The sequence below is a fragment of the Caretta caretta genome, chromosome 2 (genome assembly GCF_965140235.1).
Source record: "Caretta caretta isolate rCarCar2 chromosome 2, rCarCar1.hap1, whole genome shotgun sequence".
NCBI classification, from domain to species: domain Eukaryota; kingdom Metazoa; phylum Chordata; order Testudines; family Cheloniidae; genus Caretta; species Caretta caretta.
The window spans coordinates 157,531,826-157,543,940 of record NC_134207.1 but is presented as its reverse complement, the minus strand read 5'-3'; the positions used below and the strand labels follow the sequence as shown (position 1 = coordinate 157,543,940).

Here is a 12,115-nt window from a genome sequence, read left to right as displayed (position 1 = left end):
AAAGGATTCCTGAGAACTCTCCAGCAACTTGTCAATAAAGTCATGTAATTTATTGTAATCCATGTAGTCATATTTTGTCCTGAGTGTCTGGTAACTGGCAATATGAAATTGTAAGATAAATGAGGAATACGCCTTCCTATCAAATAGATCAAGGTGCTTCCAGTCTCTGTCATAGGGCAGGAATGGCCAACCTGTGGCTCCGGAGCCACATGCGGCTCTTCAGAAGTTAATATGCGGCTCCTTGTACAGGCACCGACTCCGGGGCTGGAGCTACAGGCACCAACTTTCCAATATGCCGGGGGGAGCTCACTGCTCAACCCCTGGCTCTGCCATAGGCCCTGTCCCCACTCCACCCCTTCCTGCCCCCTCCCCTGAGCCTGCTGTGCCCTCGCTCCTCCGCCTCCCCTCCCAGAGCCTCCTGCACGCCACGAAACAGCTGATCGGGAGGTGCAGGGAGGGAGGGGGAGGTGCTGATCGGCAGGGCTGATGGGGGGCTGCTGTATACTGAATACTGTGGCTTTCTGGCAATGTACGCTGGTAAATTCTGGCTCCTTCTCAGGCTCAGGTTGGCCACTCCTGTCATAGGGTGTTGCCCTGGAATGATGTTGTCAGCCATGACAGTTTAGAGCATGTACCATGATGGAACTGGATGGGGGTAGGAGAAAAAGTAACTGATTCCTTTGTGGGGACATAGTATTTCTTGTTTGCCCTTTTGTACGCTGGGGCTACAGATGCTGGGGTTTGCCACATCGTTTTAGCCGGGTCTAAGATCGCTTCGTTGATTGGGAGGGCAATTTTCAAGTAGGGCTAAGAGTGGAGTATGTTGATGAGCTGGTGGTGCATGTCTTTGACCTGACCTTCTCAAATGGTATGTGGAGGGTATCCACTACACTTTTCACCAGCTCCTGAAACAGGCAGAAATAGTCTGCCATGGATGGTGGTGAAAGCATGACCTCTTCGTCCGGGGAAGAGGAAGATATGGCTTCAAGTGTTCTCTCATCCTCTGTGTCCTCTTCTTGCTCCTCAGTTTCTCAAGGCGCTAAGGCCCTCGATGCTGCAGATGAGGGGGCGTGCCTGGAGGGTTGTCAGGTGATGCTTGACGCTTGTGAGGCAGGCTATTGTGCCACCCAGGGGTCCCAGTATGGCCATTGTGGTGGCATATGGCCTGTGGAGGTGCCCATGGGTGGCCATACCAAGATAGTGGTGGTGCCATCTGCTGGTACGTTCCCGGACACTGTTGATCGTGGGTCCCATATGGAGCTCGAGAGGAGTACTGTTAAACTGCATCTGGCTCACTATCTGATCCCTCACTTGATAGTGAACGGGTATGACATGATTGCAGGGATATACCCTGTGTTACCAAAGTTATCTGATCAGCAGTGCAGGGATGCAGACACACCTACAGTGGACCACCCATAGGGACACTACTTGAAGAAAAAAATTATTTTTTAACTCCAAGAAAGCATCCAAATGTATGCAGCTTTAGAAACAAATTTCTATTGCAGAGGTTACAGTCAACTGAACAATAATGAAATCAACATAGCATTTTAATACTGCTATTTTCATTAAGTTTGCTTTTTGTTTTGATAATTAACATTTGCATTCAGTTGCAAATGCAAATACTATAATTTCTAAAAATAGCTAACTGTACCAGAAATTTGGAGACAGAAATAAATCGGGAATTATTTGCTTTCTATCGTTTGATCAAGCACTTACTCTAAAGTTAAGCTATTTTCTTTCTACACATTTACCTTTGTTTCTTCGTTCATCTTTAAAGCCCAGTGTAGTGAAGCCAGGTAATAATTTGCTTGACAAAGAACTCAGATCCACTGCGTGAGTTTCTTCCTCTATAATAATTTGATTAAATAAAAAAATTCATATTATACATTTAACGATCTTTTCAAAATATCTTAGTATAAATTTCGTATGTTCCTACTTATGGAATTAAGATTAAATAATCTTATTGAGTATTTGGATACTTGTCACAATGATGCAAGATGCCACAAAGCTAAATAAAAGTAAAACATAATATTAAATGATATGCATGAAGTACTGCCACGACAATCCAAGTTCTTGTTCTAATTTTCAAATACATTCAATTCACTATAGCTAAATTTTAATCTTTTAACCAGAAGTTTGTTTTGTTTTATTGGGTTTTTTTTAAGTACACAGTATCATTTTAACACTTCCTCTTGCCACAAGAGCTGTAACAGCAAGGTATTACATCATGCTTTAAGTTTTGTTTGCTTCCAAAAAAAATAGAACCTGTAGAATGAATCATGTAAACAGTAATAGGTTTAGAGAGAACAAGGCTACAATGAAAAAAGAAGAATCCTAAATTAATGTACAAATTGTAACTGTGATTATGGGGACTTTATTTTAATAAATGTGCACTGTTTCCATACTTCATGAAAAACACATTATTATACTTACAATGACCTCACTTCAGATTAAGAGATTGGGACATTTGTCTGACTTGTCAGAGACGTGCTGCCCCTTTAAGGACTAGAGATTTACCAGAGTTACCAGCTACAAAAGCTCCATACCACATCAGCATGGGTACCCTAACCCATCCTCCCCATCTAGTCCAGTCACTTGGCGGGTGGATATTTATGCCCATATCTGTGCAGTAAAAGCCCTCTCTGACTTGGACCAGGCTGAGCAGCACCCATCCTCCTGCCCTCAGAAGTAGTTATCATAATCCACTGTGGGCAAATTGCTAGTTGCTCCTTTTTCAAAGAGGGGGTGGAGGAGGGCTGGGCAGGAATTTTTCCCTCACCACCATATTGGCCAAGGTGAGGTGGGTTTTTTTTACCTTCCTCACCGCAGGCTGGGGGTTTAGTGGGCAAAAATCAAAATGTTAGGCGATGACGACGCAACTTATTATGTAAGCTTGGGGCAGCAGTCCAATGCAGGTACTCCACAGGGTATGGATATGGTGATCAGATAGCATGGAGTGGGAAAGGATTTAAAGGAGGTATTCTTTAAAAGAACAGAAAAGGCAGTGGGGGGAGTTCAGGACTCCTATGACTGGTATGGCAGGGAAACCCCCTACTTTATAGCCTTCCCTTAACCCTCATTTGGAGTGTAGGGGCAAGGTCCCAGCAGTGGCTTGGCTGGGGACCAGGATCAGTAAGGACTGGGGTGGGGGGGGCCTGCCAGCAACCTCCTGGGTATATGTAAATGATTATGGAATTACCTGCACTGTACAATTCTATCTGCTGGGTACTCCCAGATACTTAGGAATAAAGCTACAGCCTAATTAAACCACATTCAGTGTCTTCTGTCATTCCAGCACTGCCGGACAATGGCATTCTCCTTTACAGTGTCACAAAGATGTACAATAATGTATGGTCAATATTAGATTTTATAACCCATCAAACTACTGTAAGCAACTGTAAAATGTAGAATTTTTTGTAATAATTACAATGAGGAAAGATGAACTAAGTCACAGACTAACCAACGTAGCTATGCCATTAAACTTTTAAGTGCAGACCAGGACTAAGTCCCAAAACTAAAATCCAGATTTCCCCAGCACAGTCCAAACAGTAGATCCACTCTTAAGTCCCAACAGTCCATCAACACACCAAGTAAAGCTTTAGCCTCTCTCACCACACCTCACCCCTCAGGTACACCCAAGTGTCACTCACCACGCCTCACCAGTCAGGAATAATTCCAGCATCTCTCACTGTGCCTCATCTCAGCCCCTCTAGCTGTGGTACTTCTCCACCCTGTTTCCTTCCCACGTATGGTTCCAGCTCTTGTCTGGAGACATCAGTGAGCTCACCCCTCCACCATTCCCCAGCTGTCACCCCTCTCTGGCTTCATCTCTCCAGCTCAGAGGCAGGAAGCATCTCCCTCTGTTGCTCTCAGCCTTCAGCCCTCTCTGGCTTCAGCTCTCTGTCTGGGGAAAGTTAGCAGATGACTCCCCGAATGCCTTCCTGCCTCCTGCTTTCACCAGTAGCCTGATCTGGCTCCACTGCTCACTAGTGAACTCTCAGAGCTCCCTCCTTCTGGAGCTTCCCTTTCCTGAAGCTCTCAATCCAGCTCTGCTCTTCTTCTGAGCTCTCTTCCCGTTTCTGGACCCTGGATTCTGAACTCTCCCCAGCCTTTGGGCTGTATCTCATTTATAACGCTCAAAGGCAGCTCTGCCCTTTTCACTGCACCAAACGAGGGTGCACCTGGACTGAAACAGGAAAGAGCTGGACCCCGTTTCATTTGAAAGGCCACCTACCCTGTTACACCATAGTTATTAGAAATACACCATTAAAAGAACAAAACACTTACCTTCTGCTTCCGGATCTGATGAATTAACCACACTGAATAATAAAGATCCATCTCCATTCTTTTTCAGATAACCCATCTGTAAATAGAAGTATATGGATAAAGGAGTGGCCCTTATAGTCACGGTTATAGCTCAAAGGAATCCAAATTTAAAACACCAAGATTTTAGTTTACACAGGCTTCTTTGAAAAAATTTCCTAGCTGACCTTGACTTCTCTTATACTGCACTTCTATAGACCTTTTTCAGTAAAAAGGAATGTAGAGTCCTGGCTGTACAGTAATTTCCTTCTAATGAATGCTTCAAAGATTGAAGACTTCCTTTGGAACAAATGATCCTTTGTCCCTTATCTGACTTCTTATCATTCTTAACTCAGACCTAAAACTTGTTCCCCATGTAAGAAATCCCATATTAATTCTGGACCTCAGTTTCATTTGTTCCATTTTCTAATAATAAGGATTTTTAACTGTCAGCAAGAGAACGTAACTCCCTCCTTCATGAGCTTTCTAAATCCCTGCTCTTTGAAGTGTAAGAGTGAAATCCTGGCCCCACTGCAGTCAATGGGAGTTTCACTAATGACTCCACGGGAGCCAAGATTTCACCCCAGGTGTCCATGCTGCCAAGGCTTGACTGCTCTTTGTGCCAGTAAAAGCGACCATCGTGCCCATCCTCCATCACATCCATTTCCAACCCAGTGTGAACTGCTTGTTTTCACATCTTTCCAACACTTGCTCCATCCTGTATCTTGGACATTACATCTTCCTGCTCCCTTGCCACTCACTTCACCCAACCTCTACACAATCACAGGAATCAGATGAACTAATTCATCTTTGTGTCTAAGTCTACCAGCCCTGTAAATTTAGGACTTTAGTTCTCCTTCGGTTAAAGGAAACAGCAAACTTTCAATTACTTCAGTGGGTGCTATATCAAGCCCTTAGGAAAAAAAACTCTAATCAGAGGATCAGGACTAATTGATCGCACATGCCTGACTGTCTAAAGACAAGCTATGATCAGGAAGAGGACTGAAATAGGATTTGCAGAGACACCACCACATTCTGATAACAGAATAAAGCAGAAATTAAAGTACTACGCTCGATCTGAGCCAAAAGGCCAAAAAGCTGCCTCTTCCCAATATCTGAGGGATGGGTGCTCTTTCATTCTTCTACTTGGAACTTACCTGCTGCTATTACTTTAAATCTCACATTAAATATCCCTCTCTTTCTAGTTCATGATTTTCTTTCTTAAAGCACTAGACACTTCTCTTAAGAAGTGCCACAAAGAAAATTATTTCTAAATAGTTTATTAAACTCCATATTACACATAATAAAATGGGTGATGCACATCTGGAAGGGGGAATGCACAAGAATGCAATACCTCCAGATCACAAAAGAGCAGCAACCAACACCAAGAGAGGGTTTGAGGGCGGGCCATCATTGGCTGCAGCCACCGGGTCTGTACTAGCCTGTATTAAAGCCTGGGCCTTAAAAGCTGCACAAATGGAGCAATTTACTCCTTCTCCACATGCTCATCCCCTCTTCTTGTGAGCTGGTTACATTCTGCATCAACTAGCCCTCTTCAGAGTTTGGCAACTGGCTGTTTCACACAGGACTGCTGCTGCATGTGGCTTTCAAAGGTCTGTTCGGAAGCTTCCAAAAGAGCCTCAATTCCCAGTATGCCCTTCTAGTGACACAATGAAGCAGAAGGTCCAGTAGGAAACTAAAGCTTCTCTCCTCCCCCCCCCGCTGAATCAACTGTGCTTACTGCAATTCCTCTTAACAGTCAGGGAGGTAAGATGCAGGAAAGTAAGCAGTTAAAGTTGCCAATTATGTCCTGATCCCTGCCATCCAAGCTCTCCAGGAAACCTTTCCCTTGCAATGACCACCAAATGCAGAGGAGCAAGATGGACTGGGACAGGGGATGGGGAATGCACATGCATCCTGGGCCTTTTCAGCTAAAGCAGTCTCTAGGAACTCCTGCCATCCTACGACACGAGAGATGGGGGTGTGGAACGGAAAATGAAGCTTCATTACAATGTTAAGTCTGCACATGATAAAATTAAACAGTTTCTGTAAACCTCAATGTCTGCCTCAATGGAGGACTGGAGTTACTCAGGACTCTGCTATAAGCAGAGAGTCCCGCAGTCTTCAAAATTTCCCCAAGTTGCTATTTCCTACAGTACCCACACAACTCACAGCACAACCCCCCCACCCCCTAAAAACAGCTTGTCACACCCACTCCACCATCGATGGCTGTGGAAACTTGTCAAGGTCACAAAGCTGGGCTCACCATTTATGCTGGCCTTAGTGGCAGCTAATAAAGGAGACCCCCTAAATGATGTAGTTGACAACTATGCAGCCTGTAAGCGTACCCATATATCCACATCTATGTTATAACTGAACCTTCTCTGGAGCCATGTTCAAGACAGTTTAGCCTGCTGTTAGTGCCCCAGGCTCACCAACACCCAGGTGCAGATGGCAGGGTATCTGTCTTCTTTATGTAGCATCACTCAAGAATGTGTTATGTGTGGTGAGCAGGAGTCAGCAACTAGAGAACCAAAAAGAGTTGGGGCGCGGCGCACTGGGATCTCTACCTAAAGTAGGAAGTCAGGAAAATGTAAAGATGAACTCCAAAGGGGGAAAAGAATTCCTAATAACCCTCAAATACATACTAATGCAAATTTACCACCAGCTACCTGTTAACATGGTAAACAAGAAGAGAATCCTGCCACTCTGTCACAGTCATCTCTAAGGGCAAGGACTCCAAGGCAGCTAACCTAACTACCTATTTTCTCCTGGTGAAATTCCGCAGAGCTCTGACATGAGACCTACATGCCACTTAAGATTCATAGATATTAAAGTCAGAAGGGACCATTATGATCATCTAGTCTGACCTCCTGCACAATGCAGGCCACAGAATCTCACCCACCCACTCCTGCGATAAACCTCTCACCTATGTCTGAGCTATTGAAGTCCTCAAATCATGGTTTAAAAAGACTTTAAGAAGCAGAGAATCCTCCAGCAAGTGACCGTACCCCATGCTACAGAGGAAGGCGAAAAACCTCCAGGGCCTCTTCCAATCTACCCTGGAGGAAAACTCCTTCCCGACCCCAAATATGGCGATCAGCTGAACTCTGAACATATGGGCAAGATTCACCAGCCAGATACCCAGGAAAGAATTCTCTGTAGTAACTCAGATCCCACCCCATCTAACAGGCCATTGGGCCTATTTACCATGAATATTTAAAGATCAATTAATTGCCAAAATCATATTATCCCATCATACATCTCCTCCAGAAACTTATTGAGTTTAGTCTTAAGAGACACTGAACCCCTAATTAAATGGCTTAAATGGGACTTAAGTAATACAGTCCTTTTGCTGGCCTTTTGCTGGCCTTCCATAAAAGATGAATTTGACCCACCACAGACTTCATGACACTCCGGAAATACAAGTAATATCCATAGAACTTATTTCCTGTGATGTGACAAATATTTACAAGTCAGACACTATATAAAAATGGTAGACTTGACCATGCTGTAGACCTTGCTGTTTGGTAGATATCTGTTGATCCGGTCTCGAGCTTCATCTGCTGCATGCTCCACCAAGGCCAGGACATGTTCTTCAGCAGTGCTGTCTGTTAGACTGCATGCATTTCCTTCAGGTTCAAATATGCAACTAAAACAAATTACAAGTTGTTCAAATAAAAATGGAACCAAACCCATTTTCAAAACAATAGCAAACTGAGTTTTGTGACTGCTAGCAAGGAGTACCAACATTTTAAAAATTCACTCTTCTTCGTAGCGTCAATTTGTCTATATGTTTAAGTCTCGCACGTGATAAAAGTCCTACCATAACTTTGAAGTACTGAAACGACAACTGAGTAGACAAAATACCAACTTCCTTCACGATTTTAGTCATTTCTATATTACTACGAACAAGTGAAACATCTAATGTTTCATATTAATCAACATCCATCACACATTCTTGTTTCTGATGGCAAGTGTGAATTTTAAACTTTACTTTTCAGTTGAACCCTTTTAACTAAAATAGCTACAAGCAGCTAAATACAAATGGAATCACAAACCATACATTAATGGAACAGGACACAGTTTGAGCTACTTCATATATAAATGCAAAAAAGTATAGAAAGAGAATGTTGTGGAAGAACAGACAGAATGCATCATCTCTGTATTCTTTTAAAATGTATATAATAATTTTCGGTCTAAGAGGCTTATGAATTATAAAGTCACTAGGCACCTTGAGCCACTTCTCAGGTGCTATGTAAGGGGCTGTGTAAATTAGATTTCAGAGTGGATAAAAATAAATGATTTTTTAAAACAAAAAATCAATAAAATTGAATTTTTAAAATTTAAATTGGATTTTTTTGATAAAATGCTTTTTGAGGAAAAAACCTTATGAGGTACCAGGGGCTTCTGTGTAGATTTAGGTTAATCTTTCTATCTACCCAATGGGACTCAGTGCTCAGTCTAGAAGATACCAGAGATGCTTAGTTTTGCAGTTTTCAAACTGTGGATTTGTGTCTCCAGAGAGAACATGCTCGGTAACAGCAAAAATGTTTTTAAATAAAATAAATAAATAAATAAATAAATAAATATGTAGAGGTGAGAAATAACAGACCTCAACCCTATTGTCCCTATGTAAATTTGGATACACAGGGTCAGTCTCTTACCTCTCTCTAAAAGTCCAAAGTTTCAAAAAGTTCAATGAATAGAAAGAAGATTGTTGGGGACAGAATAGATCTGGATAAGGAGAAGAAGTCTGGAGATACATGTGAGAAGGAAGGGACAGGCAGTTGAAACAAAAATGAAACTTGTTTCAGCAGCATATGCCAGACGTCTGAGTGTAGCATTCATTGATTTGAGATCTACCGTACCATTCTGTCACTAGAATGGAAAACCTATAATGGCAGCCGGCCGTAAGAGACCCAGTTTGGGAATACTTTAATGAAGTTCCTCTACCTGTGGGCAAGACAGGCATGTGTGCAAAGTGAAAAGAGAACAACAAAGAAATGCAAGGCCTGTTTACCCAAATGAAACAACATTATGAGAAGCGTTCCTTCTCGAGAGAAAGCTGCGTTGAAGATGATGAAAAGAACATGTCTGAACATGCAGGATCTTCAGGTTGGTAAATTTTTTTATTTCACACTTTTTTCTTAAGGGCTGCCCGTCTTCCTTCTGGACTATTCTTGAATTCGCACGTTTGAGCAAAAAATATAGTTGTTACTCTATAGTACTATCATTTTAGATGCAGTTGTGATAAAAAATAAATAGCTGAAATAGGCAGATCTTCCTTTTATAATTTCACCTTTGAAGCAGTACTGAGTGTCAGTGAAAGCAATGAGTAATACTAAATGAGTAGTGTGGTAATAATAATTAAATAACTGCATTGACTTATTTTGTTTTGGAGAATCCATCCTCAACATACAGGATTCTGAAAACTACCACCTTCAAGATCATCAGCATTTTCTATAGTTTCAGAGTTATCTGCCAATGATAATGTTTCAGTCACATCCTGTATGCCACATAGCCACAGTCTATCACCTGTAGCAAAAATAAATAAATAAAATAAAATAATAATAATAAAATCTCCATCATCCAGAAACCACCAAAAGGTAAATTTGCGATAAGAACCAGCAAGTTACAAAAAGAGGTAATTGATGAAAAAATTGCCCAGTTTGTTTATGCAACTTACTCTCCTTTCCATATGATTGAGAACCCACACTTCATTAACATGGTTCAGTCATTCAGACCAGGATACAGTTCACCCAACAGAGCAGATGTCGCAGGCAAATTGCTGGATAAAGTGTATGAAAGAGAAATTGAGCAGTGTGCAAAAGGTTTAGAGGGTAAAGTTGTTAACCTGAGTCTTGATGGGTGGAGCAATGCCCACAATGATCCTGTTGTACATGCTTGTGCTGTGTGTGCATTTCCTGATGTATCAATTGTTTCTGTAAGGAAGACAGCAGAAGAAGGGAATGTCTTCCTCACAGAAACAATCGATACATCAGGAAATGAACACACAGCAGAATACTTACAAGAAGTAGCAGTAAAAGCTCTAACAAACTGAAAAAAATGTCAAATGTCCATTACGCAGCTTGGTCACAGAAAATGCTGAAAATGTATCTAAGATGTGAAGAAATTATTTAGAAGAGGGTGAAGAGAGTCCCAAGCTAATAACATATGGTTGCAGTGCTCATTTGGTGCATCACCTAGCCAAAGACTTCAGTGTTCCAGAAAGACAGGCTAATGTTGTTGAAATTGCAAAATACTTCCGTAACAACCACTTTGTAGCAGCTGCTCTGAAAAAAGCGGGAGGAACCAAGCTAACTCTCCCACAAGACGTGTGATGGAACTCAGTAGTGGACTGTTTTGAGCACTAGATCAAGAACTGGCCTAATCTGATGACAGTTTGTGAACAAAATGGCGAAAAAAATAGACGGCAGTGTCACAGCCAAAGTTCTCAACACTGGGCTTAAGAGAAATGTTGACCACATGCGGAGTACCTTGAAGCCTATTTCTGTAGCCTTGAACAAAATGCAGGGAAATTGCTGACGCTGTTGAAATTTGGAAGGAACTGAGTGAGCTCTTAAAACGAGAAATATGCAACGACAGAGTTAAATTACAAGCATTACAAAAATGAATGGGACAAGCACTATCTCCAGCTCATTTTCTTACAAATATTCTAAATACTTGATACCAGGGTCAAACCTTAACTGCTGAAGAGGAGTTGGCTATGACATGGACATCCAGCAATCATCCCTCCATAATGCCAACTACAATAAACTTCAGAGCTAAGGGTGAACCATTCAAGAAATATATATTGCCTGATGATGTTTTAAAGAAAGTCACACCAGTGAACTGGTGGAAGTCACTTAAGCACTTGGATTCAGAGACTGTTCAAGTAATAATCTCACTTTTAACAGCAGTAGCTTCTTTTGCCGGTGTAGAAAGAGTATTTTCTTCCTTTGGACTAATTCATTCCAAATTGAGAAACTGTTTGGGACCTAGGAAAGCTTGTTTTTCTTTTCCAAATTATGAACAAACAGGAAAATGAAGGTGAAGACGAGTGAGTTAGCTGCAGAAGCCAGTATTTTAAATTTCTCATGTTAACCTGGCTGACACAGTCAATTTAATTAGTTTTTTTTAAAAATATATTTCATTTAAATATTTTAGTTTAAAAGATTTTTAACAAAAACAAACCTGATTTTAAAAAACTTGAATGTTTAACTAAATTCAAAAATTCAGATGCTTGTTTTGTTAAAATATTATGTTTGCGATTGAAGAAAAAAATCCAGAATACATAATGTTGTTGTTTTAGGTCAATTACCTTTGGTAAATGAAATAACCAAACAATCATTCATTTTCTGATATAGCTGTAAAACTAATCTGAAAAGTTTTCAAAATAAATCACTTTAAAAATGTACAGTGTGTACCTTCTAAAAATGAAACCTACATCTATCTCTGAGTTGTGAAGAATATGTATTAAGGTTATAACAAGAATGTACTTTTATGAAGAAATTCATGATTAAATCAAGTCTTACTGACTAGAGATTTAAATCATGATTTAAATCAAATCCACAGTTAGATTTCCTTACACCAATATTCATGTCATCCTACTTACACCAATCTTTTTTCCCCTTCTGTGATCCTTCCAATCACTCAGCATGCAAGATACATCAGTACAGAATCCCTTAAACCTAGTGGCCCAAATTCAAATGGGATGTATAGAAGGCAAAATATTCCAGAAGTCCCATTTATAGAAAAACGCAAAAGTTCACAGGTTCATATGATATTGAGCAAACTATCCTTGATTGTC

The 12,115-nt window shown here is 41.1% G+C and overlaps 1 protein-coding gene across 7 annotated transcripts in view; it reads right to left on the bottom strand.

Annotated features, from left to right (window-relative positions):
- The window catches only part of BRD9 (bromodomain containing 9), a 56,125-nt gene that overhangs the window by 23,019 nt on the left and 20,991 nt on the right, over window positions 1–12,115 (bottom strand). For 4 of the 7 annotated variants that reach the window (XM_048839376.2, XM_048839378.2, XM_048839379.2 and 1 more), the window contains 3 exons: window positions 7,810–7,954; window positions 4,288–4,363; window positions 1,752–1,847 (listed from right to left, as the gene is read on the bottom strand). In XM_048839376.2, the coding sequence (XP_048695333.1) occupies window positions 1,752–1,847; window positions 4,288–4,363; window positions 7,810–7,954 (317 nt within the window). The remainder of the gene's footprint in view (window positions 1–1,751; window positions 1,848–4,287; window positions 4,364–7,809; window positions 7,955–12,115) is intronic. The other 3 variants (XM_048839377.2, XM_048839380.2, XM_048839381.2) reach the window with 1 other exon arrangement.